Raw genomic sequence first — 27492 nt, 5'->3', positions numbered from 1 at the left:
TGCAGCACTCTTCAGTGCTTTGCCAGAATGAGGGCTTTTTAAATTTTTATTTTTTACTGAAGTTCCATTTGCCAACACAGAGTATAACACCCCGTGCTCATCCCGTCGAGCGCCCTCCTTGTTGCTTGGTGCCCGTCACCCAGTTAGTTACTCCATCCCCACCACCCACCTCCCCTTCCGCAGCCCTTTGTTCGGAGTCTCTCGTGGTTTGGGTCCCTCTCTAGTTTTCCCCACTCAGGTCCCCTCCTGTCCCTTGTTGCCAGAATGAGTTGACGCTGGTTGTGCGAGTCCGCTGCACTTCTCCCAAGAGCAGGGGCTTAAACAATAGGCTTCATCGTGTCCCGGTTCTGGAGGCTGGAAGTCCCAATCAAGGTGTCAGCAGGGCCGATTCCTTCTGATGCCTCTGTCCGTGGCTTGCAGAGGGCTGTCCCCTCCGCGGGTCCTCGGCGGCCTTGTCTCTGTGTCGGGGAAGCCTGGTGCCTAACTTCCCCTTCTTGCAGGGACACCTGCCAGAGCTCCTTTCACCTTAGTGATGTCTTTGGAAACCTTATCTCCCAATACGGTCATGTTCTGAGGGCCTGGGGGTGTGGCCTCCAAGGCCAGATTTGGAAGGACACGGTGTAGCCGATCACGTTAGCAACCAAAGGGAAATCCTCCAAGGGAATTTCAGAATCTCAGGGAAAATACACGGCAATTTGTAAACAAACGCAGATGTCCGTGTCCACGCGGCGATGAACACAGAGCTGGGGGGAGATGCTGGTAGCCTGGGCCGGGGTCTGCTCCCCGGGGGGGGCGCAGGGGGACCTAGGAGTAGGACTTCCCGGCCACACTAGGAGGACTGCGGGGAGAGGCGTGTGGAGCGCAACCGCTCACAATACCTGCTTCAAGCCAGGCGCCCAGAAGTGCTGGCTAAGGGGCCACAGAAAATAGAGCAATGTGAACGAATCCGAAGAGCCAATGGGCATTTTCCAGCAGTCACGGGGGCTCGGACTTCTCCTGTATGGAGGAGGACAAGCTTTGCAGCTTCAGATTCAACTTTTAAGAAAAATAGAGACACTGAGTCTCCCCAACGGTTTAGGTATTGACTCCTTTGCTGCTCCTTGAGGCTCATTGCAACCTTTTCTTTGACCCAGGGAAGCGCCAGTGAGGCCACTCTGGTGGCCCTGCTGGCTGCTCGGACCAAAGTGACCCGCCGCCTGCAGGCCGCGTCCCCAGGACTGACACAGGGCGCCATCATGGAGAAGCTGGTGGCCTACTCATCTGATCAAGTGAGTGGTTGGCTGAGCCTGTTGGCCCCCAGGATCTGAATGCTTGTTTTGGGTCGAGTCAAATTGAAACGAGACCGTGCAGCATTTCAGACCTCGCCCCAGCTGTGCTTCGCAGTGGGCGTTGGTTCTTCTGTCCATGTGCACAGAGGTCGCAGAGGTCCACGGGGGTCACCTGCCAGGGTCACCGGGGGAGAGGCTCCAGGGCTGGGAGTCCTGACCTCCTGGCCTCCACGGGGTGGGCGGCCACAGGGAGATCCCGACCCCGGATGGACTCAAGTAGCAGACAGTGATGGTGGGAGCCACGGGGCAGAGGGGGCGCCTTCAGTAAGAGCCGACTTTGCCGGGAGTCCCCGAGACACAACACAGCCACCACGCAGTAATGGTGCCACATTGCTGGCTGCTTTTCTCCAGACACTAAGCACTGAGCTGGCCCCCAAGCGGCCCAGGGCCCCATGGTGACAGGCGCCCCCCGAGAGAAACCCGGGTGTGCTCACTCTGCTTCAGGGCATGGTTTGCAAGATCTCACTCTTGTCCACCTACCTGGAAAGCAAGAGTCCACAGGATCTGACACACTGGAAGTGAGGGGCAGGGGCAGGGGGCTGATCCACACACGGGGGGGCTCTCTGCAGAGCTAGGGGCTCACAGCCACGAGAATCCAACTCCGCTGCCTTCCTTCCAGGCACACTCCTCGGTGGAAAGAGCTGGATTAATTGGAGGAGTGAAATTAAAAGCGATCCCTTCGGATGGCAAGTTTGCCATGCGCGCGTCGGCCCTGCAGGAGGCCCTGGAGAGAGACAAGGCGGAGGGCCTGATTCCTTTCTTCGTAAGTCAACCTGCGGACGTGCTGGGTATGGCCCCCTGGGCACCTCCGCGCCCTGCCTGGGCCGGTCACAGGTGGGCGGCACATGCATGCTCAGCTGGCCGCTCCCGGGGGAGGCTGGGGCCACACTCCATTTGTCCCTTGGGCCGTCTAACCTCAGCAAGAGGTAAGCGGAGCACCCAGCCCGGAGGATCCTGGTGAGCTCCTGTTAGAAGCGACGCCCTGTGATGGTCCCTTGAAGTGCTCTGGGCTATGGTAGGTGCTCCGTCAGAGGAGCGTATGATGGCCCAGGGGTCAGGTCGGGAATAACCCACAGGAGGCCTTGCTGCCCAGATCGGCATTCTCAGCACACGCCCGGACCCATCGTTTGCAAGGGAGGGATGGCAAGCCGACAGCGACTGACTACAGGTCATACCCAAGTGGCCGAATGGCATCAGGCTCCAGCCCATCTTGTAGACAGATGGGCTTTCCCCGGCGGGAAAGGAATAGTCGGTGTCACAACGAGAGCCTGGGAGGTGTCGCACCCGACGCGGCCGTGCAGCGCCTGTGGCTGAGGCGTCACGTGTCATGTCGCGTGTCATGGCGATTGCTCCACGACCTTGGCCCTAGGCTCCTGGTGCTCGAAGGGGCTGCACATCAGATGTACCTGGGGAGGTGGACAAGGTACTGGGGTTCTGCCTGTCCCAGTTTTACCAGGGGAGGGAGCCAGGCATTCGAGGCTTCTCGCAGCGGGGACACCGGGCGGCTCAGCCCGTTAAGCGCCAACTCTTGATTTCGGCTCAGGTCATGATCTTAGGGTCATAGGGTGGAGCCCGGCATTGGGCTCCACTCTCAGCGGGGAGCCTGCTTGAGATTCTCTCTCTCCCTCTGCCCCTCCTTTCTAAGACCAATCAGTCTTAAAATAAATAAATAAATAAATAAATAAATAAATAATAAATAAATAAATAAATAAAGATTTTCGCAACCAGTTCAAGATCCTCACGTGCCTCATGACCGTGCATTTCCTCAGTACCCTAACATTTCCTAGTTGTCAGAGCAATCTCGGTTTGCTGGGCTCTTACGGGCCATGTGTTAATAATGCCCACTATGTTTTTAATTTAAGAATTAGTCTTCAAGACAAACATTTTTCCCCCAAAGAAATCGGTTCCGTCAATTCAAATGAACTACCCCTCGTTGACTATCTACTCTGTGAGTGGGGAAGGCAGGGAGGGTAGGATTTGGCACAAGACTCGCTCGTGACTTACGGAGTTCCCGGGGGGAGTCCAGAGCATCCACACACGATCACTGTAGAAGGATGGAGAAGATTCAGATGTAAGTCATGGGAGGAGCTGACGGGCAGATGATGTGGCAACGTGACTTTTTCCCTCTGGCTCCTTGTCGTATTTGCTTTTTGTCTTTGTGTCTTTTCATCTGTTGTGAGGATGCAAGCCGGTTGTTTCATTGTGCTTATTCTCCTTGGGGATCACAGAACTTCCATAATCTATAATTTGTCATCTCTTTGGGGAAATCTTCAGTTTGGGGAAATTCTTGTTTTTTTTGTTTTGGGTTTTTTATTTTTTTTTTATATTTATTTGAGTGAGGGAGAGAGAGAGAGCAGGGGGAGGAGGAGAGGGAGAAAGAGAGAGAGAATCCTCGAGCAGACTCCCCACTGAGTGTGGGGCCTGACATGGGGCTCGATCCTATGACCCTGAGGTCACAACCTTAACTGACCGCTTAACCAACCAAGCCAGCCAGGCACCCCAGTTTGCAGAGATTCTTACCCATTTTCTTTTCAAAGTTTGCTTCCTCCCATTCTTTCCTCCCGTGCTGAGACTCCCGTTGCACCCGTGATCAATCCTCCCACTGAGTGCCGAATGCCTCTCACGCTCTCGTACGTGCGCTCTCTTCCATCCAATCCTAAAACCCCTGCCTCCACTCTGACCTGTTTACAATTGACCACTTCTTTCTGTAATTATGTCCAGATGATAAAGGAATACGTCACGTTCTTAGTTTGCAATATTGAAAGGCTTTAAGTCATTATTTTGAACACTTGTAGAATAAAAAAACATGACACAAAAAAATAGTGTGCGGTGACCCCTGGAACGCTGCACCCAGTTTCCCCCGGTTGTTACAGCTTCCACAGCGTCCAGTGCAAGGGCAGAGCCAGGCCCTGATAGAGGTCTTAGGTCATTTGCCACGTGTGTAGGTGCACGTCAGCCCCCGCCCTGCAATCAGGATACAGAACTCCTCCATCACCACAAAGGTCTCCCCACACCACCTCTTGCACACACTCATGCCCTTCTTGTCTCCTGCCGCCCCAACCCCTGGAAACCGCGACTCTGCTTCCTTTCTCTACACTGTCCTCATTTTGAGTGTGTTATATGCGGGCGGTCACACACTCTGGCGCCCCGGGCACTGACTTTCCTCCGGCCTGGTGCCCTGGAGATCTAGCCAAAGAGCTGTGTGGCTGTTTTTATGGCTGCACCACGGGAATTTAGTGCCACATTCCTTGTGCCACAGCCCGTTTAACTATTTACCTACTGAAGACATCATAGTTGTTTCCAGGTTTGGGCAATTACAAATAAAGATTCCCCCCGCACCCCCCGCCCCAAAAAAAATACAAATAACGAGTAAAACTTCATGAAACTTCAAGTACACATATTTGGACGAACCTGTATTTTCCTTTTCCTGGGATAAAAATTCCTGAGCATCCAATTGAGTGTCACATGCTAGTTGTATGCTTACTTTTTTTTAAAAAGAAACCGTCAAATTCTTTTCCAGAGTGGCTGCACGAGTTACCGTTTCCATGAGGGATGCATGAGACATTCAGGCTCTTTGCATCTTCCCTGGCATTTGGTATTTGTAAATTTTAGGTGTTTTGATAGGAGAGTAGGGATGCCTTCATTCACATTTCCCCCATGACTAATGACGTCGAACGTCTTTCCATGTGTTTTTTTGCCAGCCATATATCCTTGTCAGCGAAATGCGTCTTCGTGTCCTTCACACATTTTGGATTGCATGGGCAGAGTCAGTTTTTTTTTTTTTTTAAACTAGTCAACGGTATGTAGGGCAATTGTAGGTGTAAAGAAAAATGAGCAGAAAGTACAGTGGGTTCCCAGATACCCCGCCACGCCTTACCCCATAGTTTCTCCTGTGATTGCCATCTTGCAGTACTGTGGTACATTTGTTCTAATTAACACACCAGTACGATACGTCATTATTCCTAAACTCCGTAGGTTATATGAGGGTTCACTCTGCACTGTTGTTTCTACGGGTTTTGACTAGTGTCTAATGGCATGTATACACCATTTCAATGTCATACTGAATAGTTTCCCTGATGTAAAAACCCTGTATACCAGCTGTTTCCCCCCGCCCGCAACCCCTAGCAATGACTGATCTTTTCACCGTCTCCATAGTTTTACTTTGTCCCAAAAGTCATAGAGTTATAGTCGTATAGCATGTAGCCTTTTGGGATTGGCTTCTTTCACTTAGCATCATGCATTTAAGATTCTTCCCTGTTTTCCAGGGTCTTTATAGCTTCTTCCCTCTCTCTCTTTCTCTCTCTCTCTCTCTCTCTTTTTCTTAAAGGGTTATTTATTTGAGAGATAAAGAGAGTGAGGGAAGGGGCAGAGGGAGAGGGAATGTCCAAGCAGACTCCTGCTGAGCTCGGGGCTTGATGCGGGGCTTGATCCCACAACCCATGGAATCATGACCTGAACCAAGAGTCAGATGCTCAATTGATGAAACCACTCAGGTGTCCCTGTATCTCTTTAAAAAAAAAAAAAATCACTGAATAGTATTCCATTCTCTGGATGTACCTGTCAAAGAACATTAAGATTTTGTACCAGCTTATGGCACATGGTCTTCCAGTCCCACCAAGCAATGAAGTCCACTCTGATACTATTTACCTGGAGACAGCATTAGATCCCACAGGCCAAGGTTTCAGTCCTACCAGACTGCCCCACCCCACTTCACTTGCCATTTGTAACTCCAAGTTATCACCCGATCCACTGCTATAGATCAGAAATCCCAATGAGCCCCATTGTCGGGTTTGATTACTTTGTTAGAGACGCTCACAGGACTCAGATCCACATTCTACTTGCTAGGTCACTGGTTTGTTATAAAAGGTTATAACTCAGGAACAACCAGATGGGTCCCTGCCTTCCCCACTCACAGGGATGCTTGGGGCCAGGTCTGGGGAAGGGGCACTGGGCTTCCATGTCCTCTCCTGTGCCACTCTCCCCAGATCTCCATTTGTTCACCAGCCCTGAAGCTCTGCAAACCCCTTTGGGGGTTTTTATGGAGACTTCATTATACAGGCACGTCTGATTGAATCATTGCTTACTGGTGATTGAACTCAATCTTCGGCCCCCTCCCCTGCCTGGAGGTCAGGGGTAGAGCTTACTGTACCAATACTCTAGTAATAAGTTCCATTCCCTTGGCAGCTAGTCAGCATCCGTAGGTGACCTCCCAGCTTTTCAAAAGTCACCTCGTTAACATGACAGACGGCACCTCTATGGCCGTCAGTGCTTAGGAAATGCCAAGGGTCTTCGGAGCTCTGTGCCAGAAATGGTGACAAAGACCAAATATAGATTTGTTCGTAGAAATCACACTGTCACAGACATCTTGGTTGTTTCTAAGCATCGGCAATTATTTAAAAAGTGCTGTGAACACTCATGGGCAGGTTTTTGTGTGACGTAACTTTTCAACTTGTTTCAGTAAATGAACCGGAACACGTGCAGATCACGGGGTAAGAGAGAGCTTAGTTCTGTGAGAAACTGCCAGGCTCTCTTCCAAAGCAGCGGTAGCGTTTTGCATTTCTAGCAGCTATGAATCAGAGTTCCTACCTCCCCACAGCTGCCCCAGCATTTGGTGTTGCAGGGTTTTCGATTTCAGCCCTTCAGATGCATGTGTGGCAGCATCTAAATGTTGTTTTCATTTAGGATCCCCTAATGATGCGTGCTGTGAAGGTCTCGCCATAGGCTTATTTGACATTTGAATATTTTCTTTGATGAGGTTCAGGTCTTTTGCCTGTGTTTTAGTTGGATTGTGTATTCCATTATTGTTGGATTTGAGAACTTTTTATGCTTTAGATACTAGTCCTTTATTTTATTTATTTTTTTAAGATTTATTTATTTATTTATGATAGACAGAGAGAGAGAGAGAGAGAGAGAGAGAGAGAGAGGCAGAGACACAGGAGGAGGGAGAAGCAGGCTCCATGCCGGGAGCCCGATGCAGGACTTGATCCCGGGACTCCAGGATCGTGCCCTGGGCCAAAGGCAGCTGCTAAACCGCTGAGTCACCCAGGGATCCCCAATACTAGTCCTTTATCAAGAGTTGTATTTTGCAAATGTATTCTCCAGTGGGTAACTTTTCTTTTTTTTTTTTTTTAAAGATTTTGTTTATTTATTCATGAAAAACACAGAGAGAGAGAGGCAGAGACACATGCAGAGGGGGAAGCAGGCTCCATGCAGGGAGCCCGATGTGGGACTCGATCCCGGGACTCCAGGATCATATCCTGTGCCAAAGGCAGGCGCTAAACCGCTGAGCCACCCAGGGATTCCCTCCAGTGGGTAACTTTTCATTCCCTCTTATGTCTCTCACAAAGCATAAGATTTTAATTGTACTCAAGTCCATTTTACAATTTTTTTCTTTCATGGATCATGCCTTTGGTATTGTAGCTACAAATTCATCCTCACACCCAAGAGGGTATAGATTTTCTTGTGTGTTATCTTTTAGGAGTTTTATAGTTTTGCATTTTGCATTTCGGTCTGTGAGCCACTTTGAGCTAATTGTTATGAATGGTGTAAGGTCTGTGTCCAGATTCAGTTTTTGTGGTTTTTTTTTTTTTGTGTGTGTGTGTGTAAATGTCCAGTTGTTCTAATGGCAGTGTTATGGTAAGAGGGAGAATGATGTATTATTATTTGTCATCCCTTTTGCCTATTTGTGTGCTCCTTCCTTAGAATTTAAGCCTTCATTTACATTAGAATTTATATTTTAATTAAGGTTAAATATATATCTAGCTTCATGATTCACTAGGTTTGCATGTCTTATAACCACAATACTGAAAAACTGGGTTCTACTGAACAATCTGATTCTCTTCACCCAGGATGTTTTCTTACCAGTCAAAAGCTCTCATCTTTCCTAGTGCTTTTTTTCTTTGTCTTTGGTGGAAATCTAAATGCATGGATTAACTAATATAAAGATGCAGAAAGTTTTAGGGATGGAGCAGGGGGAGATTGACCCTCAGGAATCATTAGAAAATAAACATTATTGTCTTTATTTAAATACTTTTTAATAGAATGTCATGTTGAAAACACATGCACATTCATCATTTATTCATGTTTCTACACAAAGGAAGACCCATCAACGCAGGTGCTCATGATTCAGTGGTGGGATGTCAGAGGCTGCATAGCATTTCCTGATGGCCGCTACTCTGTGCCTGCGAATTTGCAGGCATTTCAGAGTGGCCAAAGGCTTTGTTGGGACGTTTTACATGTGTTATTGGGAGGCACCAACCCTTGTTAGCGGGCTCTCACAAAAATGGTGGGCAAATTCATGGTCTTAGCAGCAGGTGCCAGGTGCCTCCACTTGTTGTATTTCAAAACTTATCGTGATTGGATATGCAACAGTTGCAAGTTCATTCACTTGGTCATTCATTTAGTCGACAAACATTTATTGAGTACCTGCTGCATGCTGGGCCAGCGGGCCCTCCAGGATCTTATTGGTTTGACAGAGACACTAAGTGAATGGTCATGTACGGCAGGTGCAGTGTGATCAGTGACACAAGCAACCCAGCAGTTCCCACCATGGGGATGCGGGGATCAGGGAAGAGTGGCTGCAGGAGCCACAGTCTGGAAAGAGTGAGGGCTGCAGGCCGAGGGGCGGGTAGCCGGGCTATTTGGGCAAAGCACTCCCAGGAAAGGAGATAGCAATGAAAATAGATGGTATCCCAGGAATCCGAAGTGCTAAGAGTCTCAGAAGTTGCTAGGGCCACGAGGCTGGCAGGTGCACCAGGATGTGATCCCAAAGGTCCACCATGTTGCACTGCTGTCCACAGCAGGTCAGGGAGACAGCAAATGGGACGTCTTAGAAGCTTTGAGGGTCTTTACTGCCTGGAGCATGAGTGAATGGAGGGATGTAGGAGGTCGTGGTGAGGGGGTCACACAGGGACCAGCACGAGAAGGCGGGCTTCTCCCTAGGAGCAATGTGTGGTCATTAAAGGAGTTTTAAGCAGAAAAGAGACATGATCTGATTTGTATTTTCGGAAGCCCCTCTGGTGACTGAGGGGCACAGGCTGGGATGAAGCCTGGCACAGGGAGCGTGGTGGGAAGCATGCTTTTGGCCATTAGTCCGTGATTATACAGGCCTAAATCTGAGTGACTGTCCCCACTGGGCACCAATTCCAATTGCCCTATACAAACAACAGGGCACACTGGAGTGGCTTCACCTGGGCAGGGGTGGGGTGATGGAGCTGCTGTCCTTCCCGTGGCCTGTCACTCATCCCCCAACCATGACACACAGTCCTTAGCAACTAACCCCCGACACTGGCAGGGGTCGTGACTTAACCCTAGACCATTCCTCATCTGAAAAATGGAGTTCCAGCCAAGTCTGACTTTGCCCGCAGGAGTATGTTGGGATGTAAAAGTCATCCATCGCCCGCATGGGGAGGCGGGAAAACATGATTAATGTTAACAATCACTGGCAGGTGGTTAGGGTAGCAGACGGGAGTGGGAGGCGAGATGAGAAGCAGGGGATGAAACAGTCTGGCGACTGGTGGAGGATGAGGGTGGCGATGGGTATGAAGAGAAGAAATGGATTCAAGAGGCATTCACGGAGGAAGTGGTGGCCAACCAGAGCAGGAGGCGAGGTGGGAGCGCGGGAGGACTTCCCGAACTTGGTGGTGACCCAGTCCACGCCTGAGCCGTGAGACCCGGGAGCCCAGAGACCGGAGCAGCAGGGCGTGGGACACGGCGGGCGGGCTGAGCGCAGCTTTGCAGGAGCTGAAGGTCTGCCCATCGAAGTAGGGAAGCCCCCGAGACAGCCGAGTTCCCAGGGGAGGGGAGGCCTGCACCCGAAGCAGGTGCGGGTCCCCGGAGTTCGGGTGGTCCCGGGGTTGCTGGAATGCACGTGCAGCCTCCCGGGTCTGGGAGAGAACACCGACTGATGAAGAAGCGTTGGGAGAGAGGAGCCCCGGGAGGAAGGAGAGGGAGAGACCGCGGGTGGGAGGGAGCCGGACCGGGAGCTGAAGCCACGCCGCCCCGGGGGCTCAGGATCCCTCGGTGCCCCACTGGCTCTACAGGAGCGGCAGGGGTTTGAATTCGGATTGCCCAGGGCCCACGTGGGAGTGAGGATGGGGGCGGGGATTCAAGTGTAAGGGGGCCAGGAGAGCACGGGCAGGGCCTGCGACGCTGGGGCAACGTGGGGTGTGCAGAAGCGAGCCCTGGGTGTGTTCATACGCGGTCGAGAAGCCAGTAAGAAGGAGGGAGGCAGGTATTGAGGACAGGACCCCTTGTGGGCGGGAGGAACCAACCACGTTAGCATTGGTAGGTTGGGCCCCCGGTGGGTGTGCCACCGTCAGAGTGTTGCCCTAAATAGCGAGATTCCAGCAACCATTGGGGGAAAGCTGTGACGTTTTACACAATGGACCCCGGACCAGCCCCTGTGCCAGAGCGCGGGGAAGGCTGACAGCCCATCCACACGTGCTGGGCCCCAGGGACTCGGGGGGCATCGGCCTCCTCCTCAGGGGACGGTGCCCGCTGGGGAGACTCGCGTTGCCCGGTGTTGGCGCTGTCTGGTGAGCAGCGTGCATGCACAGGGCGGGGTGGGGGGCCGGCGGAGGTCCTGGAGGGTCCTTGGGCAGCGCTCGTGGCCACAGGGCCTTTCCGGTTGAAGAAGAGAGGAGGGCACGGCACAGGGACCTGAGAGGTCGCGCGTGTTGGAGGACGTGCAGGATGTTCATCTTCCGCGGGTTCCTCAGCCGGGGACCCTGGAGCCAGAGAGGGAGGCCAGGCCCAGCCGAGAGGGGCGGCAGCTTCACATGTGGACACGCCGCCCACTGGCTCCGTTGAAACTGAATCTAGTGGTCATAGTTCTGGGAGACACAGCTGCCTGCACGGTTCCGAGATGGGGCCCCACTGCCTGAGGGGTCGCAGACATCCCGGAATCCAAGGCCCTTGGCAGAGAGCGAGGGGCCCATTTGGCAAGTTGGAACCAGGACAGGTGAATCTCGGCCCCTCCTCGGACCTGTGGGGGGCTTGGAAGAGCTGCCCTCCCTCCCGGGGCCGGCTGGCCGCCCCTGGAGCCGACTTCATAAGGTCAGGCCCGGGCCAGAGGGCAGCGGCCGCGGGGTGCGTGTGGGCGGCGCGGCAGGCAGGCAGGAGGGACGGCGTCTGAGCAGCAGCCGAGCTGCAGGCCCCGTCCCCGCGCTCCCTCCCCTGGCACAAATGTGATTATGGCCCCGCAGCCCAGCCCAAATCAGGTTAGCGTCAGTGCGCTTAGCCGGGGTAATCAGAGCCTGGAGCGCAGCAGGTGCAGGGCTGGAAAGAAGCTTCTTTTTTTCTTTTTTCTTTTTTAATTTTTTTAAATTTTTAAATTTTTTATTATTTATTTTATTTTATTTTATTTTATTTTATTTTATTTTATTTTATTTTATTTTATTTTATTTTATTTTATTTTTTGGAAAGAAGCTTCTGAGAATTAGAACAAGCTGCCCACGGCACCTAGAACACGCACCCGCTGACAGCCCGGTCCCCTGGCAGGCTCAGCCGAAGGGCCCGGGCCTGGCCCAGGCGCTGGGCTCTGTCCTCACCTGGCAGGACAAAGCCACCCGCAGGGTCTCACTTAAGTCAACTGCAGAGTACAGATAGTAAACCTGTCCAGCCCGTCGGGCGCCACACACAGAGAAGCCCCAGACGGGGCTGGGTGGGTGCTTGGGACCCGTCCCCCGCGTGGCCCTCCACTGAGCCGGGGCCGATGACAAGGCGGGCTCTTACGGTCTTTACAGAGACGCTCCAGGCTCAGTACGCAGACCTGGAAAGTGAGGGTGCGTGTATGAGATGCAAAACTAGTCTCGAGAGACAGGCAGTGTTAATATTGGGCAATATTGGGACCTTTCCTGTGCGCACGTTCGTAGGTGGAAAGTAATTTTAACGAGAGGACGCTTAGTACACGTGTAGTCTTAAGAACACAAAGTGCATTTATTTCAGTTAGAAATTGAGGAACATTATAGGACGTTGAAGGGACATGTAAGCAATAGAAAGGTCTTTCTTAAGAAATCGTTGAAATTGAGAAAATAAACTACAAGCCAGTGGTAAGATGGATGAGTCACTCCGTGGTCTTTCCCTGTACTTTTTTTTTTTGCTATTCCTTTAGTGACGCAGGCGAAGTGTCCTAAGAGTCACAGGTTGTACCTACTGAGCCAGGTGCCTCCGACGAAGCATCTCACTATTCAGTTATAAATTGGGAAGAAATTGCAAATACCAGAGGAAAATCACCTTGTCCCTGGGAGTGGCGCCGAGATGCTGGTGCAGGGGAGGCACGCGGGGTGTGGAGGGAGGGGATGCCGACGCCTGAGGCCTCCAGACCTGCCGAAAGGAAAAGCAGGAGCTGGGCCTCCAACCTGCGGCTTTTGCCCCAAGGATGCGGCCTAAGTGTGAGCGGGTCCATCCTGCGTTTTCCTTTCCTGTATTCCTGAGGCTTGGCTGTCCCCCCAGGACTGGCCCGGGCGGGAGACGGGGGATGGCCTGCTTCTCAGCAAACCCGCCCATCCGGCCCGCACCCCAAGTCTCCTCCGTGGGGCTCCGGGCCGCGACCCCCACAGCCAAGGCCACGAGGGACCGTCCCTTGCCCCAAAGCCTGTGGAGTTTATGCAAAGCAGCTGCCCCTCCACTGCTCCCCTGCCTCGCATGCTCCTGCCTCCTGCACCTCTGGCTCCAAGGCTGCCAGGTCGGGCGCCTCCCTGCGTGGCCCTGGGGGTGCAGCCTGTCCCTCCCTGCGTGGCCCTGGGGGCGCAGCCTGTCCCTCCCTGCGTGGCCCTGGGGGCGCAGCGTGTCCCTCCCTGCGTGGCCCTCGGGGTGCCGCCTGTCCCTCCTGCGTGGCCATGACACCAGCCATCTCCCCACTGGCAGGCGGCTCCCAACCCGGCAGCTTCGCTGTAGCTGAGTCACGATGCAACATTCAGGGGCGCCTTGGGGCTCAGTCGGTGAGCCTTCTCTCCTCGGCTCTGGTCATGCTCTCAGGGTCCTGGGATCGAGTCCCGCGTCGGGCTCAGCCAGGAGCCTGCTTTTCCTTCTCCCACTGCTGCTGCCCCTGCTTAGGTTCTCTCTCTGTCTCTGTGTCAAATAAATAAATAGAATCTTTAAAAAAACAATTTCTACACAATGCTCCTGCCCGGCCTGAGAGTAGCCCGTCGGGGCCCGGCTCCCCTGCTCACACCCCACGGCCACCGTGAGTTCCGCCAGAGTCTGGCCCAGCACCTGCTGGGCAGGGGGCAGCTCTGGCCCCAGGCGACCATGTCCACGGAGAGCCAGGCTGGCCCGCTGAGCCAGCCGCGGGCGGGCACGATGCTGGCACTCCTGCAGGAGCGCTTGCTTGGACCTTCTCTGCGAGGCACCGGGGGCTCCAGGCAAATGCAGGTGGTCCTGGTGACGCAGAGCCAGACGGGCCTCGGCCAGGTGCTCAGGTTTACCAGACTGCGTGGGTCTCCAGCCCTCGCCTCTTCACCTCTGCTCTCAGGGCGCCGTGGCGCCGCCGGGGTCCTAGTGGGGGCTCAGTAAAAATCAGAATCGAATTCTCCACTCACGTGGAATGAAGATTCACACTCTTGTCCCAGCGAGGAAGAAACAGCGTTATCCAGATGGCCCTGGCATCGGGAATCGGTCAGGCCCCTCGCTCTTGTAAACACCACGAGCTTTTTGATCACTTCGGAGAGAGTCTGCGTTCGGCAAATAGGTTTCAGCCCCGATTCCACATGCAGCCAAGTTCCGCATTCCCCGCAATGCCGGGAGCTCAGACGCGGGACCTGCATTCTGGAGCTCCCGGGCCGGGGAGCCCCGTGTCGGGGGGGGGGGACACCCACCGGTCGGACGGCACCCGCTCCCTCGCTGCCTCACGGCGCGCTCAGATAGCAGGTGCGGGTGTAGGCCAGGCCGGCTTTCCCACTCGTGTGACCGACGGTGCCCAACGACATCTCAAAACGCACCTTTAGGAATTGTTTTCAGGGTCTGTGAGGCCTTCTCATGAGTGTGCTTGGAGCAAACCTTCCTCTTTTTTTATTTTTTTAATATTTTATCTATTTATGCATGAGAGACATAGAGAGAGAGGGGGGCAGAGACCCAGGCAGAGGGAGAAGAAGGCTCCATGCACCGGGAGCTCGACGTGGGATTCGATCCCGGGTCTCCAGGATCACGCCCTGGGCCGAAGGCAGGCTCTAAACCGCTGCGCCCCCCGGGCTGCCCAAACCTTCCTCTTTTGAGGCCTGAAGCTCCCCTGGGAGTGGGGCTGTTTGGAGGATGGGCCGCAGAGCAGAGCCAGCGGGTGGGACTCCTGGTCAAAGCCCAGGGGTCTCTGAGCCGCCCGCGGTGCTGTTCCAGGGCAGGTGTGGGCAGGTGCTCTCGGCACCTCTGCCCACACGCGCCAACCAGGCAGGCTCCGCGCCCCCCTGCACTGTAGCAAGGACCTGCTGTCGCTGGTTGACCTCCGTGCTTCGGTCAGGGAAGCAGGCCCGGGACACACCGTCCGCCCTCCCCGCCCCTCAGCCCTCGGCACGTCAGTCCTGGGCGAGCACTGCTCCCAACGTCCAGCCTGGTTCCCGCCGGCGGATGTTTCTCTGCACCCGTCGGGAAGCTTCCGTGCAGGGACGGGACCGGCGTGCACAGACCCCGTCTCCAGCGGGCGGGCACCTGGCGGGCACCCACCCGGCTGCACCTCCGAGGCTCAGGGCCCGCCCGGGGGCTGCAGGGGTGCGTGCAGAGGTTCCACGGTGACTCCCGGGGCCGTCGACCCTAAAACAGGTCTGCTTTTTACTTTCCAGGTGGTGGCCACACTGGGGACCACGTCCTGCTGCTCATTCGACAATCTGTTAGAAGTGGGTCCTATCTGTAAGTATCCGGCTGAATTTTCTTCTGCAAAATGTTCTCGGCACGGGAAGCTCCCGTGGACCTTCCTCTCGGGGCCTGTCCTCTGTCAGGGCATTAGCCGTTCACTTAGGCAAGGTAACACCGCGACCATGCAGGATGCGGTGCCGGCCGAGGGAGGATGCGAGGGACGCTAACACGGGTGACCCCACGATCCGACGCTTGCCCTGACTCCTATATTCGCACCGGCACAGATTTCATTAGCGTCAAGTCCACAAACTCAGACCCCGGCTTCCGTGGACCAGTGGAGCTCAGCCGGCCCGACGCGCCGTCTGGAAGGAAGGAGTCTCCCACGGGGCGCAGCCGGGCCCCAGGGTCGCAGGGCTCTGGGCCCCCTGAGCGAATCGGGCCAGAGTCGGGTTGGTTACCGGCTTCGGAGGAAGCGGCCGAGGCTTCTGAGGTGACCGTCAAGAAGCACGTGACCTCACGCCCTAAAGCCAGGGACACCCAGACCCCGGATTCCTCGGGGGAATCTGCTGCTGTGCCTCCGGGGCCACTCGACCCTCCCTCCTCCATCAAGCACATGGCGGTGGGGTCCCGGGGAGGGGGTTCAGAGGATCCCCAAGGCGGGCCGTGCGTAAGGCCCATGTTTCCAAAGTTTCTTCTTCAGTGCAGGCCTGGGAGGGGTTTCGTGGCAGGGGCCTTGCCCTGGGGAGGGGGTGCAGGTTCCCGGCCCCCTCCCCGGCCTTGTTCCCGGCCTCAGGGCCCAGCGCCCCCTCCCTCCGCTGCCCCGACAATGGGGCTGTTCAGACCCCAGCCCCCATCCCTGTAGCTGGTGTGAGACACGCCACCTGCGGACACTGGTCCCGGCCTGTCCGCGTCCCTCCCCCATGGGGTCCCCCGCAGCAGCAGCGTCGGGCTATGTGGTTGCACCTGCTTGGGGCCCAGCCCCACCACCTCGGCTGTGGGCCGTCCTGTCCCCGGCGTCGTGTCCCCATCTGTACGGCGCCAGGGTCGGACACCGGAGCTTCCCTCACTGGGCCGTGCAGAGGGCGGCAGATGCACAGAGATCGTGCGACCCTCGGGACGGGCGCCGCGGGCACGGATGTGCCGGTTCGTGCAGGTTCATGTGCAGCCAGGGGCAGGCGGGTGACAGCCGGTGGCTGAGGCCCGTGGCCGGGGCGTCACCCCGCAGGCTGCAAACGTGCCCGGCCCAGCGGCTTGGCGCTCCTGCGGCTCAGATGTCGGGCCGGGAACTGGATATCCCAGGGCTCTGGGGTTTAGGGGCGCCTTGGCAGGGCAGGGCCCACGCAGCCCCGCGGCCGAGCTCCGGGCCTCCGCCAGCCGGATGACAGCCTGGGAGGCCCGTGCTCTCCGCCCACGGCAGGTGGGGGCCCGGCTCAGGCTGTCCCGCGGTCCTGGAGCCCCCCTGCCCCCTGGGTCTGGGGTCGCAGGGACCGCAAGCTCCAGGAGGGTTTGGTGCAGACACAGGGGCCGGTGTGGGCCGACTGAGGGGCCCGACAGCCGCAGAGCCACAGCCCCGCCGCTCACGGCCTCAGTCCCTACGTGAGGTTCATGTCCACATCATATTTACTGCGGGTGACACTGTCATGGTCAGGAGGCCGGCACCTGCCCATAAGCCCCGGGCCGCCCGCTCCGCCCCCTCTGACACCGTGTCCTCGACGGTCGCCACTCACTCTGTGGTCCACGATGTCAGATGGCGTCAGACGGGGCTGCCCGGGAGCCTGAGCTGACCTCGCCCGGTGCTGTGACTGGAACACACCGTCGACACGATTCAGTCCCTGACGCGTCCACCGTGATTCAGCAAAGTCGGGGGCGCCGGAAGGTGGTTGTCCCCAAACTGCTGCTTTAGGAAAAGAGGTTTTCTTTTGGGGTAGTTTTAAAACGAGGTCCCCCGCGGTCCACTAGGATGGGTCTAGGGAGGTTTCCTGCAGGTTATACTGGAGCGAGGAAGGGATGCAGAAAGCAGGTCATTGAAGGCGACAGGCAGATGTGACAGTGGGAGGCAGAGTGTGGGGCCCCAGGGAGGGCGGAAGGGGAGCGGGGCGCACAGGGCAGCCTGAGCCCCGCCCGGCGGCACCGGGGTGCTCAGGAGGGGGGCGCAGGAAGGGTCACAGTCCCTCAAGCACCGCCCTCGCTTCCAGCACTTTCTGGAACCACCTTGGGTCCGACGATCCACTAGAAGGACTTACAGGACTCCCTGGAAGCCCCTCAGGGGTACGGGGTATTGCAGCGGGCACAGGTGCAGGGCAGACGGGGGAAGGTCCGTGGGTGGCTAGCTCGCCCCGCTATGACGACACCCAGCACCGCGGAAGCTCACCGGGCCTGTAGCCTCAGAGGGTGATGGGGCGTCAGCCACGTGCTGGCCGCTGGGCCGACCCGCGGCCTCCAGCTCCTCGGGGGAGCCCAGCTGGCACCTGCCGTCCCCGGGTCGCACTAGGTCAGGTGGCCTGGGGCCCGCAGCCGCCGGCATTAGTCAGGCTGTCGCACTGTTTGGAGCCAAAGAGCCAGGCGGGAAAGGACCCTCTCCGGCGGGGACTCCAGGGGCGAGAGGTCACCTCCCGGGAGCAGGGCAAAGGCCAGGGCTCTTCCGAAGTAAAGTCAAGGCCCCGCTGCACCCCTTCCCCCGTGTGCCCCTGTCTTTTCCACCTTCTCCGCGGCCCCTACACATTCCCGAGTGCAGGGGTCCCAGGGCTGGTGTCATTCCGTCCCCTGCGTGAGGCCGTGGATTCCGACCCGCAGTCCTGCACGTGTCCTGGGGGGGCCCCGGCCAGCATGGGTGGCTCGGGGGTCTCTCACGAGGATGAGGGCTGAATGGGAACCCTCATGCCTCTGGAACCCGTTCCCCTTCCTCCTTCCTGATCCGTCTGCCCGTCCAGGCCCCGGGGCCCTGCTCTGTGTCACCCCTTCCCTCCGCAGTCCCGAACCCAACAGACACCACAGTCTCGATCCTCTGAAGAGCCTCTAACAGAAAACCGAGTTTCCTGACGGGTGGTCGGGGGCGGCCCGGACGGCCCTGCGGAGAGCACAGCCTGGCCCTGCGCTTTGCCGTCTGCCCTGTGGCTGCCCCTGGGGTGCCCAGGCCCGCGGCGCACCGAGCCACAGCGGGAGGCCCCTGCAGCATGGGGACCGTGGCCGTGGGAGCGGGGCCGAGCTGTGCTATTTGAGCAGAGATGCCCCGTTGCCTGGAGGCTGCGGGTTCTTGCGGGCTCACGGCCCCACCCACGCGGGGCCCCGCGGGGCCAGGAGGACGGCGCCACAGAGGCCCGCAGCCCCGTAAAGCGTGCTTCGGGTCCCTCGTGCCCCTTCTTCTACCCGCACGGGAAGGCCTGGCCCCTTCCTGCCAGGCAATTCCGGGGCACGTGGAAAGCAGAAATCATGTTCACGAAGGAGCCCGGGATGGTCGCAGGTAGCATGAAATAAGCCAGGATGTGTTGAGTACGATGGCGTGGAGGTGGGGCAGGGGGCGGGCGGAGAGAAGTCACAGGGGCCGTGGGAGCTCCCCGGCGGCTCTGGGGGGCAGGGTGTGAGGACGGGTTAGCCCGGAGAATCGCAGCCAATTCCCCGTGGGTGAGATGCGGGAAGGAGGGAAAGGTGGTGCCGCTGGAATGAAGTGTGGACGAGGCGCCCCGAGGGACGGCGCACACGGCCCCTTAAAGCCTGAGTGTCCACCTTGGGGTCAAGCAGGGCGGCCGATCCCATTTCCTCATCTTCTACACGCGCCCTCCTGGGCCCCGGCCTGGGCCAGCGTGGTCTGGGGCCAGCTCACCGCCTCTGTGCTCAGCCTCACGGCCTTCAGACCCCAGGGCCTGCCGGGGGCCCGAATCGAGAACAAAGGCTTTTGATGGGCCTTTCCCAGGAAGAGCACTGGGTGGGACGGGGCGATCATCAGGCTCCCGCGTCCCCGGAGGGGAGCTCACGAGTCACCTCTGGATTTCAGGTAACAAGGAGGACATGTGGCTGCATATCGATGCTGCCTATGCGGGCAGCTCCTTCATCTGCCCGGAGTTCCGGCATCTTCTGAACGGAGTAGAGGTGGGTGCGCTCTTTATCTTGAATAAGATCGTCGGTTTGGGTTTTTATTTTTTTTATTTTTTTTATTTTTATTTTTTTTTGGTTTTTTTTTTTTTAAACGTATGTGTATGCATGTATCTATTTTGGGGAAGGGCAGAGGCAGAGAGACAGAGAATCCACAGGCCGACTCCATGCGGAGCCTGGAGCTCGATGGGGCTCCATCCCCAAGAGTCGGCCACCCAACCCATTGAGCCACCCAGGCGCCCCCTCCTATCTTTAATCCTATCCTTGCTTAAAAGTCTTATGTTATCAGTGACTTCTTCTGCCGTGGCTGGGACATTCCATCTGTCACTGCTGTGCTTCGTTTCGGCAATGCCAAACAAATTCTTTGATTAGCAGAAATCAGATTTCCTAATAAGGGGGATTGAGAATCTGCTCAGTCATACAACCTGCCTTCTGCAAACACACTGGTTTTCGCAGCTATTTTTTCCGCCGGCACAAGTCCCGGGTGGAGTTCTCACGGCAGCCTGCATCTTAGCTCATAAAACTGTGGGGAAATATTTAGGAAGAAAGTAAAATCTTAATGCCTTTCGGATCCGGAGGTAATGGGTCAAAGCAACCTGCAGTTCTATGCGATCTGGTTCAGTAGGAATAGGAATGCGTGTTCGGACCACGCCGCTCCGTGGGGTATTATTTTAATAGATATTGAACCAGCGGGCACGGGTGCGTTTGCACGTCCTTTACCGCTTTTGGAGTCTGAAATGGGCGGCACGTAACACCCACTAAGATACCTGCTGCTTCTGAGAAATAGTCGTCAAAGCTCTCGACCAGTACTGTGCTCCCCCTGGGCTGCAGAGGGGTGGTGTGGTGCAGACGTGATGCGGGGAGACGGCGACCTGGGCTGGTCCGGACGGGCCATCTCAGACCCAAGTCGGGCCGCCCACTTGGCCGCCGCCGGTGGCAGCTCACGGGGCAGGATGCTCCTCCTGTCCAGGAACTTAGTTGCAGACACGATACAGGGTCCAGAGACATAGACTTAGCAGTGAGCCCAGGGGAGGGAGATCGTGAGCAGAGGAGCCACGGCCTTGACTCTATGCTCGGAGGCAAAAGGCTTTCGTGGGACCCCGGGCCACACGCGGTGCAGGGGTTCGAGGTGCGGCCACTGGCAGTAGAGGACTGTGTGAACGCCAGCTTTCCCCGGGGACGAGCCGTGCCCCTGCGGGCGGGCCGGTGTCATCTGTACACCTCACAGAGTGGCTTTAGTAATGACATCTCCTTCGAGCGGGGGCTGCGGGTTGCAGGAGTTAATTGAATTGAAAGCAGCATCTGGCGGGGCGGGGGGTTCAGGGACTGTCCCTGCCGCCGCGCTGAAGGGCGATAGAAGGATCCCACCCACGAGGCCGGGCATCACCCCACTCTCGTGTCATGCTGCCCGTCGATTTACTTATTGCTTGTTCGGATGCTCGTGACGCTGTAATACCAGAGACGCGGCGTCAGGTGCAGATGCAAATATTCCTGTCCTAGCGAAGGATGTCCGCTGGTTGCTGATAAGTGAAGCAGCACTCCGCTCCGTCTCTCCATCCCATCCGTGCATTTATTCACTACTCACATGGTAATTGCTTGTGGATCCCCGCGCACACGCCCAGCCCTCGGCTTAGTGCTGGGGAGGGGGTGGCGAGTGGGGCTTCCGAGGCCCCCGTGAATGTCAGGGAGGGGGGCTGTGGCGTGTGAGAGGTTCCGGTAAGCGTGCTAACACCCGCACTCTGCAGCTTGCTGCCGGGAGCTGGGCCCGTGGGTGTCTCGAGGGGGAAACCTCCACACCATACAAATGACTCGTTTTACAGAGATGGGGCATGTGAGCAGGAGGGGCCGCCCCCGGACCCCGGGGATGGAGGGCAAAGCCTTTGCCGGGGGTGCGTGTGGCCTGTCCCCAGTGTCAGGTTAGCGGTTGCACAGTCTTCTCCCACCACCCCGCTCCTCCCCACAATCCCAGGACCTGGGGGTTTCGGCTTTCCTAAGGGGCAGCTAACTGTCAGGCCACCGCAGCGCCAGGCCCTGGAGCAAGATCCTATCAACAGCAGACAGGATCTCATATCCGATGTGAGTCATTTCCCCGGCTCCTGCATTGTTCCTCGCCCAGCGAGAGCCTTGCTGCCCAACTGGTCAGATAACGGGGTTGCAATATCCTGCTGCGTCCCCAGCCCGGAGATAAGAACCCTTCTCTCTGGCGGCAGGAAGAGCACACAGCAGTTGGGTAATGAAAGGCGATTAAACAGACCAGCCCCGCTGGGAGGGAACTAATAAAATTCTCGGCAAACAAGGCTCTTCTTTCACATTTTGTCTCCTTTTATCAACAAATGAAACTCGTTGTCATTTCCCGTCTCCTTCTCAAAACTGCTCTTATCGAAACCTGGAAGGAAATGAATCTGCTCCCCCGGAGCGGGCTGACGCGCGAGGCTGCAGTCGGCCGAGCAGATGTCTCCCTGGTGGCGGGGCACCCACCCCTGGCTGCCCCCCTGGGCCTCCAGCTGGACCCGGGTCCTGCTCAGCAGCCGGGGGACCAACCTGGGCACGCGTTTTGAAGAATATAAGAGCGCACCCTTCGGGAGAGCTCCGTGGAGATGCCGAGTGCCCTCCTCGGCCGGTCTTGGTTGTTGAAATCTTATTTTCTGCTTGGAAATAGGGCAGCCCCTAAAATCGACGAGCTAAAGCCTGTTGTTTGCAGTTGCTACGCACTGTCTTCCAGAAGGATGGGAGCCCGTTGCTGATAGGTGTGCAATGAGTGTGGATATTGTCTTTAAAAAGAAAGAAGAAAATGTTTAGGTACGTGGGAAGAGTCATTGCTTGTTGCATCAGTGGTAATAAAGAAGCCAACCAATTAAATAAAAATCGGGGTGATCCCGATGGCTGTAGGTTAGGAGTGATGTTTCCAGCCTCCTGTCGCTTACGATGATGTGTGTATGCTGAGAACTTCGCTAGCACGTGAACTTGGGGGAAGGTGCAGGCAGAAAGGGTCCCGTAGGCCTGGTCGCTACAATTTCCTCCAGGGTACACGGGAATTCCCGTGTGATTATTCCAAAGGGTCTAGTGGTTTGAAAGGTACATACGTTGTACATGAGTCCAGACTGTGCAAATTTGAAAGTGTACGACATAAAATATCGATAACATCCCATGTTACGAGAGAAGGGAGCGCGGTGAATTGTCCCAGTTATTTTGAGTAGGGACTCATGTGGCTCCAGGGCAGGAGAGTCCCCCAGATGTGAGCCGTGTCCCTGTTGCTGCTGGGACTCGCAGGACAGCAGCTCTCCTCATCCTCCCTTGGCGTCGCCCTAGGATTGCATATTCGGGTTCCCCATGTTTTGAATTATGCAAGGTCCTCATATCCGCCTGCTTCAAACGTGAAAGCCCTACACTGAATTAGGATGAACACAGAAATAAAGGGCGGTGTTAACAGGAAAGTTCTAGATTAGCTCAGTCTAGTCCCTCATGTATACGTTCTCCTGGACTCCTCTGGATTTCAGGTAACAAGGAGGACATGTGGCTGCACATCGATGCTGCCTACGCCGGCAGCTCCTTCATCTGCCCTGGACTCATCCCACCGAGGGCACATGGCCGGACAGTAGGAGCGCTAAGGCCAAATCGGGGGCTCTTCCAACAAAGCTTATGTCCTGACCTGTCCTGGGTACACTGCGATCCCGAGGACTGCGAGCAGGCTGGAGGCCTTCATGCCCCGGGGGAGGTGGGGGGCTCGTACCTTGCCCAGTTCTGTGGGGTGCCCTCTGCAGGCACCTCTGGCCCGACTGGGCGAGTCCCCGTCCTCCTCCTCCAAGCAGCAAGCCTGCCTAGTCATGGCTACGTGATGCTTGTTTTCACATTGCACCCGAGCGATTGCCCTCTGGCCGGATCTTCCAACTTCACCGCAAGCTCCTGAGTATCAGTAGCCGTCACCGTGGCCCCTAGGACCACCACCACCCACCCAGCTGGCCGGCTCCCACCTGCAGATCTGCACACCCACAGACCAGCAGCAGCCACGGCCCAGCCTTGGAAGTGGGGAGCGTGCTCCGTGGCAGGGGCTGGGTGGAGGGGTTCGGGCCTGGGATGCCACCATTTCTCCAGAAAGCAAACATTCCCAGTCGGGTCTATGCAAATTTGCAAACAGTGCAGGAGGCTGTTGAGCTGGGGTCAAACCTCGGGTGGGCTGACTGTTAAACTGTCCTTCTTGCTTTGTGCTTCGGCCCCGAACCACCTCTCATCAGCGCTGTGCGTTCCTGAGCTGTGATGCATTGTTCCCACTTGAAAATGAGTAGAGGGGCACCCGGGGGGCTCCACAGTTGGGCACCTGCCTTCGGCTCAGGGCATGACCCTTGGGTCCTGGGATCGAGTCCCATGTCGGGCTCCCCGCATGGAGCCTGGATCTCCCTCTGCCTGTGTCTCTGCCTCTGTGTGTGTGTGTGTGTCTCGTGAATAAATAAATAGATTTTTTAAAAACAAACAAAAAAGGCCATGAGTACAGAGAGGCCCAGCGAGGTCCGGAGCCTGGGCCTCCCCAGCTGCTCCTGCCCCCGTGCCCCATGGCCTCAGCTCCCGTCCCTCGGCGCGGTCTTACTCCCGAGAAAACAGATTGCCCTTCGTCGTGTAGGGGGTCTTGTTTACAGCGAGACGTTCGTAACTGAGATGTCTTCTCTTTGTTGTCCCTGTTCCTCGGCAGTTTGCAGATTCGTTTAACTTCAATCCCCACAAATGGCTGCTGGTGAACTTTGACTGCTCTGCCATGTGGTGAGTCTCCCCACCGGCTGGACGTCCAGCCCTGCGTCCACTGCACTTCACAAGGGGGGGTTCGCGGGGAGGAAGCCTGGCGGGGCGGACACCGTCACTGCGGGGCGCGTCGTCCTCTGCCCGCTGCCTCCCTGCCTCCCGAAGTGGGGATTCGTGCTAAGTCTTGCCCCGTAGGAAACTGTGGACCAGAACACAGTACAGCAGCGTATGGGCGCGAGAACTCGGTTGCTCCATCTCACCAGCTTGAACAAAGAGGACGAAAGGAAATTTCAGGGCGTGTTTCTAATCTGGTGGCTTCTGCGTTTTTATTCTTTGATGTTTCATGACTCTAAGCCCAAGGGCTCGAAAGCATTTGCTAAGGAAAAATAAGAGTAGTCCTGTTTCCCACACAGTTCCCTGAAAATTCTTAACAGCAGAGCCACCATCACGTAGGTTATATTCAGAGCAAGAGAAACAATTCAGGAACGTACGCGGATGACCCCCCACCACGCAGACCGTGTTTGAAGGAAGAGGGATCTTTGGGAGCAGTGTGGGAACGGTGGGAACCGGATCTGTGCGTTCATTGCGGGAGGAAGGAGGTTAATCGACCTTAACACTTGGGGGCTTTGCGTGAATTTTGTGCAGACTTGGGCGTGTGAGTGAATGAATGGTTTCTCACACCCGAGAGGTGAAGGACGGAGTCTGTACCCGCCCCAACCAGTCTGTTCTCCCGGTTTCCTGAGTGCCCAGATGGATGCTCCTTCGGTAAAAATCATATCTTCAAAAAAAAAAAAAAAAAAAATCACATCTTCAGCGCTTTACTAAAAACTCGGTCCAAATCAATTCTTTTCTGTCAGCCTCCGACCCAGACTTTGGTAGGTGATTTCAAAGCCCCTTCGGGTGTGGGCATTCCAGATGCAGCTTCATCCGAAATACTAGCAGGGATCCGTGCAAGTATGGCCTGTACGGAGGTCAGTATCCTTGTCTATTCTTGCGGCTGCGTTCACCTATTTTATTTAAAGTGGAGCACGCGAGGAGTGGCTCACACGGTGTGTTAGAAGTCCCCCCCCCCCTTTTTTTTCCGGCTTTCATTGGGACTGAAGTGTAATTCTATCCTGCTGGTGTGTTTGGTCAGATTGTGGGTCCCTGGAACGGCGCTGGTGCACGGCCGGGGGGGGGGGCTGCCTGCTTCATTTTGGGAGGGGTGGTGGCCTCAGTGCCAGCTGGCGGGGCCTGGGAGGGCTGCCCCATGGTCTGGACAGAGGGCCCGTGGCGCACCCGGACATCTCACTCGTTACCTGGGCAAAATCATAATATCAGATGTAGATGTTTAGGGGCACCCGGGTGGCTCAGTCGGTTAAGGGTCTGACTCTGATCTCAGCTCAGGTCCCGATCTCAGGGGCAAGCATTCGGGGTCATGGTCTGTGATGTAACGTTGAGACATACTAAGGATGGATACAGAAATGTGGTGTCCTGGCCTTGGGCCCGAAAAGCCAGGGCATGTTAGGGATGGGGGAGGACGGCTCTGTCCGTGGCGGGGCTGAGAAGGGACGGAGCCCTTCGCCGGGCGCGGTGGGACCGGGGCTGCCAGCAGGACCCTGCGTTCAGCTCGGGCAGCAGCCCGCCCAGGGAAACCTGGCAAAGTGGAAGGGACGTGCGGGAGAGACGCAGGGCTGAGGTCACGTCACGGGGCGGAGGCAGAGGTGAGGCTTGACGCCTGCTGAATGAAAGTCAGTGTCACGTGTCAGGGCAGCCCCCAGCGTGAGCTGCTTCAGAGCAGGGCACTCGGTTACTGGGGGGCAGGGGAGATGAGGAGTCAGTGCTGGAGCAGCCGCCCGCCTGCGTCACATTCTGAGCACAGAGACGGCGCTTTCTGTGTCCCGGACAGAGTGCTTGTCCCGGATTTTTGGGTGATTTCGCGCATGTGGGGAAATCCGTCCTCCCCCAAGCCCCGGGGTTCACCCTGTGACTTCACAAACACGGAGGACTTGTTGCCGGACTCTGATGTTGGAGGATTTGCCTTTCAGCATAGACGGCCGCTGTCTGCTGTGTCAGGCACTGCGCTCGGGCGGCTGCGACAAAGTGCCGCACGCCCCGTGGCTTAAACTCCGGAGCCTTATATCCTCATGATTCTGGAGGCTGGACACGAGAGGCCAAGGTGCGGACAGCACTGGTTTCTGCGGACGCCTCTGCCGGGTGTGCAGACAGACCGCCGTGGTGTCCCTCCTGTGTCCTCACTTGGCCTTTCTTCTGAGCGTGTGTCATCTTCGTGTAAGGACACTGGCCACACGCTGGTCACACTGGCTTAGCGCCCGGGCATACGACCTCGTTTTCACTTATGTTGCCTCTTTAAAGACCCCGTGTCCACAGACGGTCACATCCTGAGGTCCTGGGGGTTAGGGCTCCGGCATACGGATTTTGGGGAGGGGGACACAGCTCAGTGCATGACGACGCTGACAGCAAAGGACTAGATAAAACCATTGGCCTGACATTTAGGGATTTAAGCCGGGTCAGCTTATTATCAACCCTACAAACTTAATTGTGCCACCTACTTTCTGGCTGGCCTATTCGATTCTTGTCAAACTCAGGTTTTATTCTTTCTTTTTTTTTTTAATTTTTAAAAAGATTTTATTCATTTATTTATGAGATACACACACACACACACACACACAGAGGCAGAGACTCAGGCAGAGGGAGAAGCAGGCTCCATGCAAGGATCCTGATGTGGGACTCGATCCCGGGACTCCAGGATCATGCCCTGGGCCAAAGGCAGGCACCAAACCGTTGAGCCACCCAGGGATCCCCCAGGTTTTATTCCGATCTCATTCTACCCCAACACCCCCCCCGCCCCAGTTGGTTGGTCGCTCTCTTGTCTTGGCAGCGACGACACTTAGCATCACCCTGCTTCCAGAAGGCTCCTCCCACGGCTGTCTGAACCCCATGGGCAGCTGCACAGCCGAGGTGCTGGCGGAACAGTGTCCGAGTTCGGAGAGTCTCAGCCTTGGGACAGTTTCCAGTAAAGGGAATAGACCCCAAGTAAAATGAGAAACTAAATAACATCACGTATAGACCGATGTCGGTTGAGGCCCGGCGGGGGAAGGCTCAGGAAGAGAGAGGGCAGAGGTTCAGGTGAGAAGCTTGGGGGTGCCCGGGAGCTGGACGGTGGGGGGAACATGTGGGGCAGATGCCTCCATGCCCCCCCATTCATTCACTGCCTGATTGTTGCAGGCAGAGAGGTCACGGAAGGCCCACTGGGTGACATGGCATTTGACGAAGGGCCATGCAAGGTCATAGAGCAAGAGTCCAGGAACCTGGCTGGGGTGCAGGTGGGGAGACCATCCATACAAAGGCCCTGAGACAGACGTGTGCACAACAGTGGAAGCCACTGGAGGTCAATCCAGTGGTCCACGTGGGTTTAGATTCGTTTTAAATCAGCTGTCCACGTTTAAAACTGGCGTTTTTACAGATATGTGCAGCTTTTTAATGTCTCACTAGTTAATGAGAGCCCACGCAGCACCGTTTGTGTAGGCGACAGTTGCGAGGCTGAGCAGACCCGCCT

The 27492-nt window shown here is 56.3% G+C and overlaps 1 protein-coding gene across 6 annotated transcripts in view; it reads left to right on the top strand.

Annotated features, from left to right (window-relative positions):
• DDC (dopa decarboxylase) overlaps positions 1–27492 on the top strand; it is a 74358-nt gene that overhangs the window by 28100 nt on the left and 18766 nt on the right. For 5 of the 6 annotated variants that reach the window (XM_025449412.3, XM_025449411.3, XM_025449414.3 and 2 more), the window contains 5 exons: positions 1134–1268; positions 1948–2091; positions 15101–15167; positions 19105–19199; positions 23887–23954. In XM_025449412.3, the coding sequence (XP_025305197.1) occupies positions 1134–1268; positions 1948–2091; positions 15101–15167; positions 19105–19199; positions 23887–23954 (509 nt within the window). Of the gene's footprint in view, positions 1–1133; positions 1269–1947; positions 2092–15100; positions 15168–19104; positions 19200–22699; positions 23125–23886; positions 23955–27492 lie in introns of those variants that run through there. The other variant, XM_049096612.1, reaches the window with a different exon arrangement.

The sequence above is a fragment of the Canis lupus genome, chromosome 18, assembly GCF_003254725.2.
Source record: "Canis lupus dingo isolate Sandy chromosome 18, ASM325472v2, whole genome shotgun sequence".
Classification (NCBI taxonomy): Eukaryota; Metazoa; Chordata; class Mammalia; order Carnivora; family Canidae; genus Canis; species Canis lupus.
This window is presented reverse-complemented; position numbering and strand designations above follow the sequence as displayed.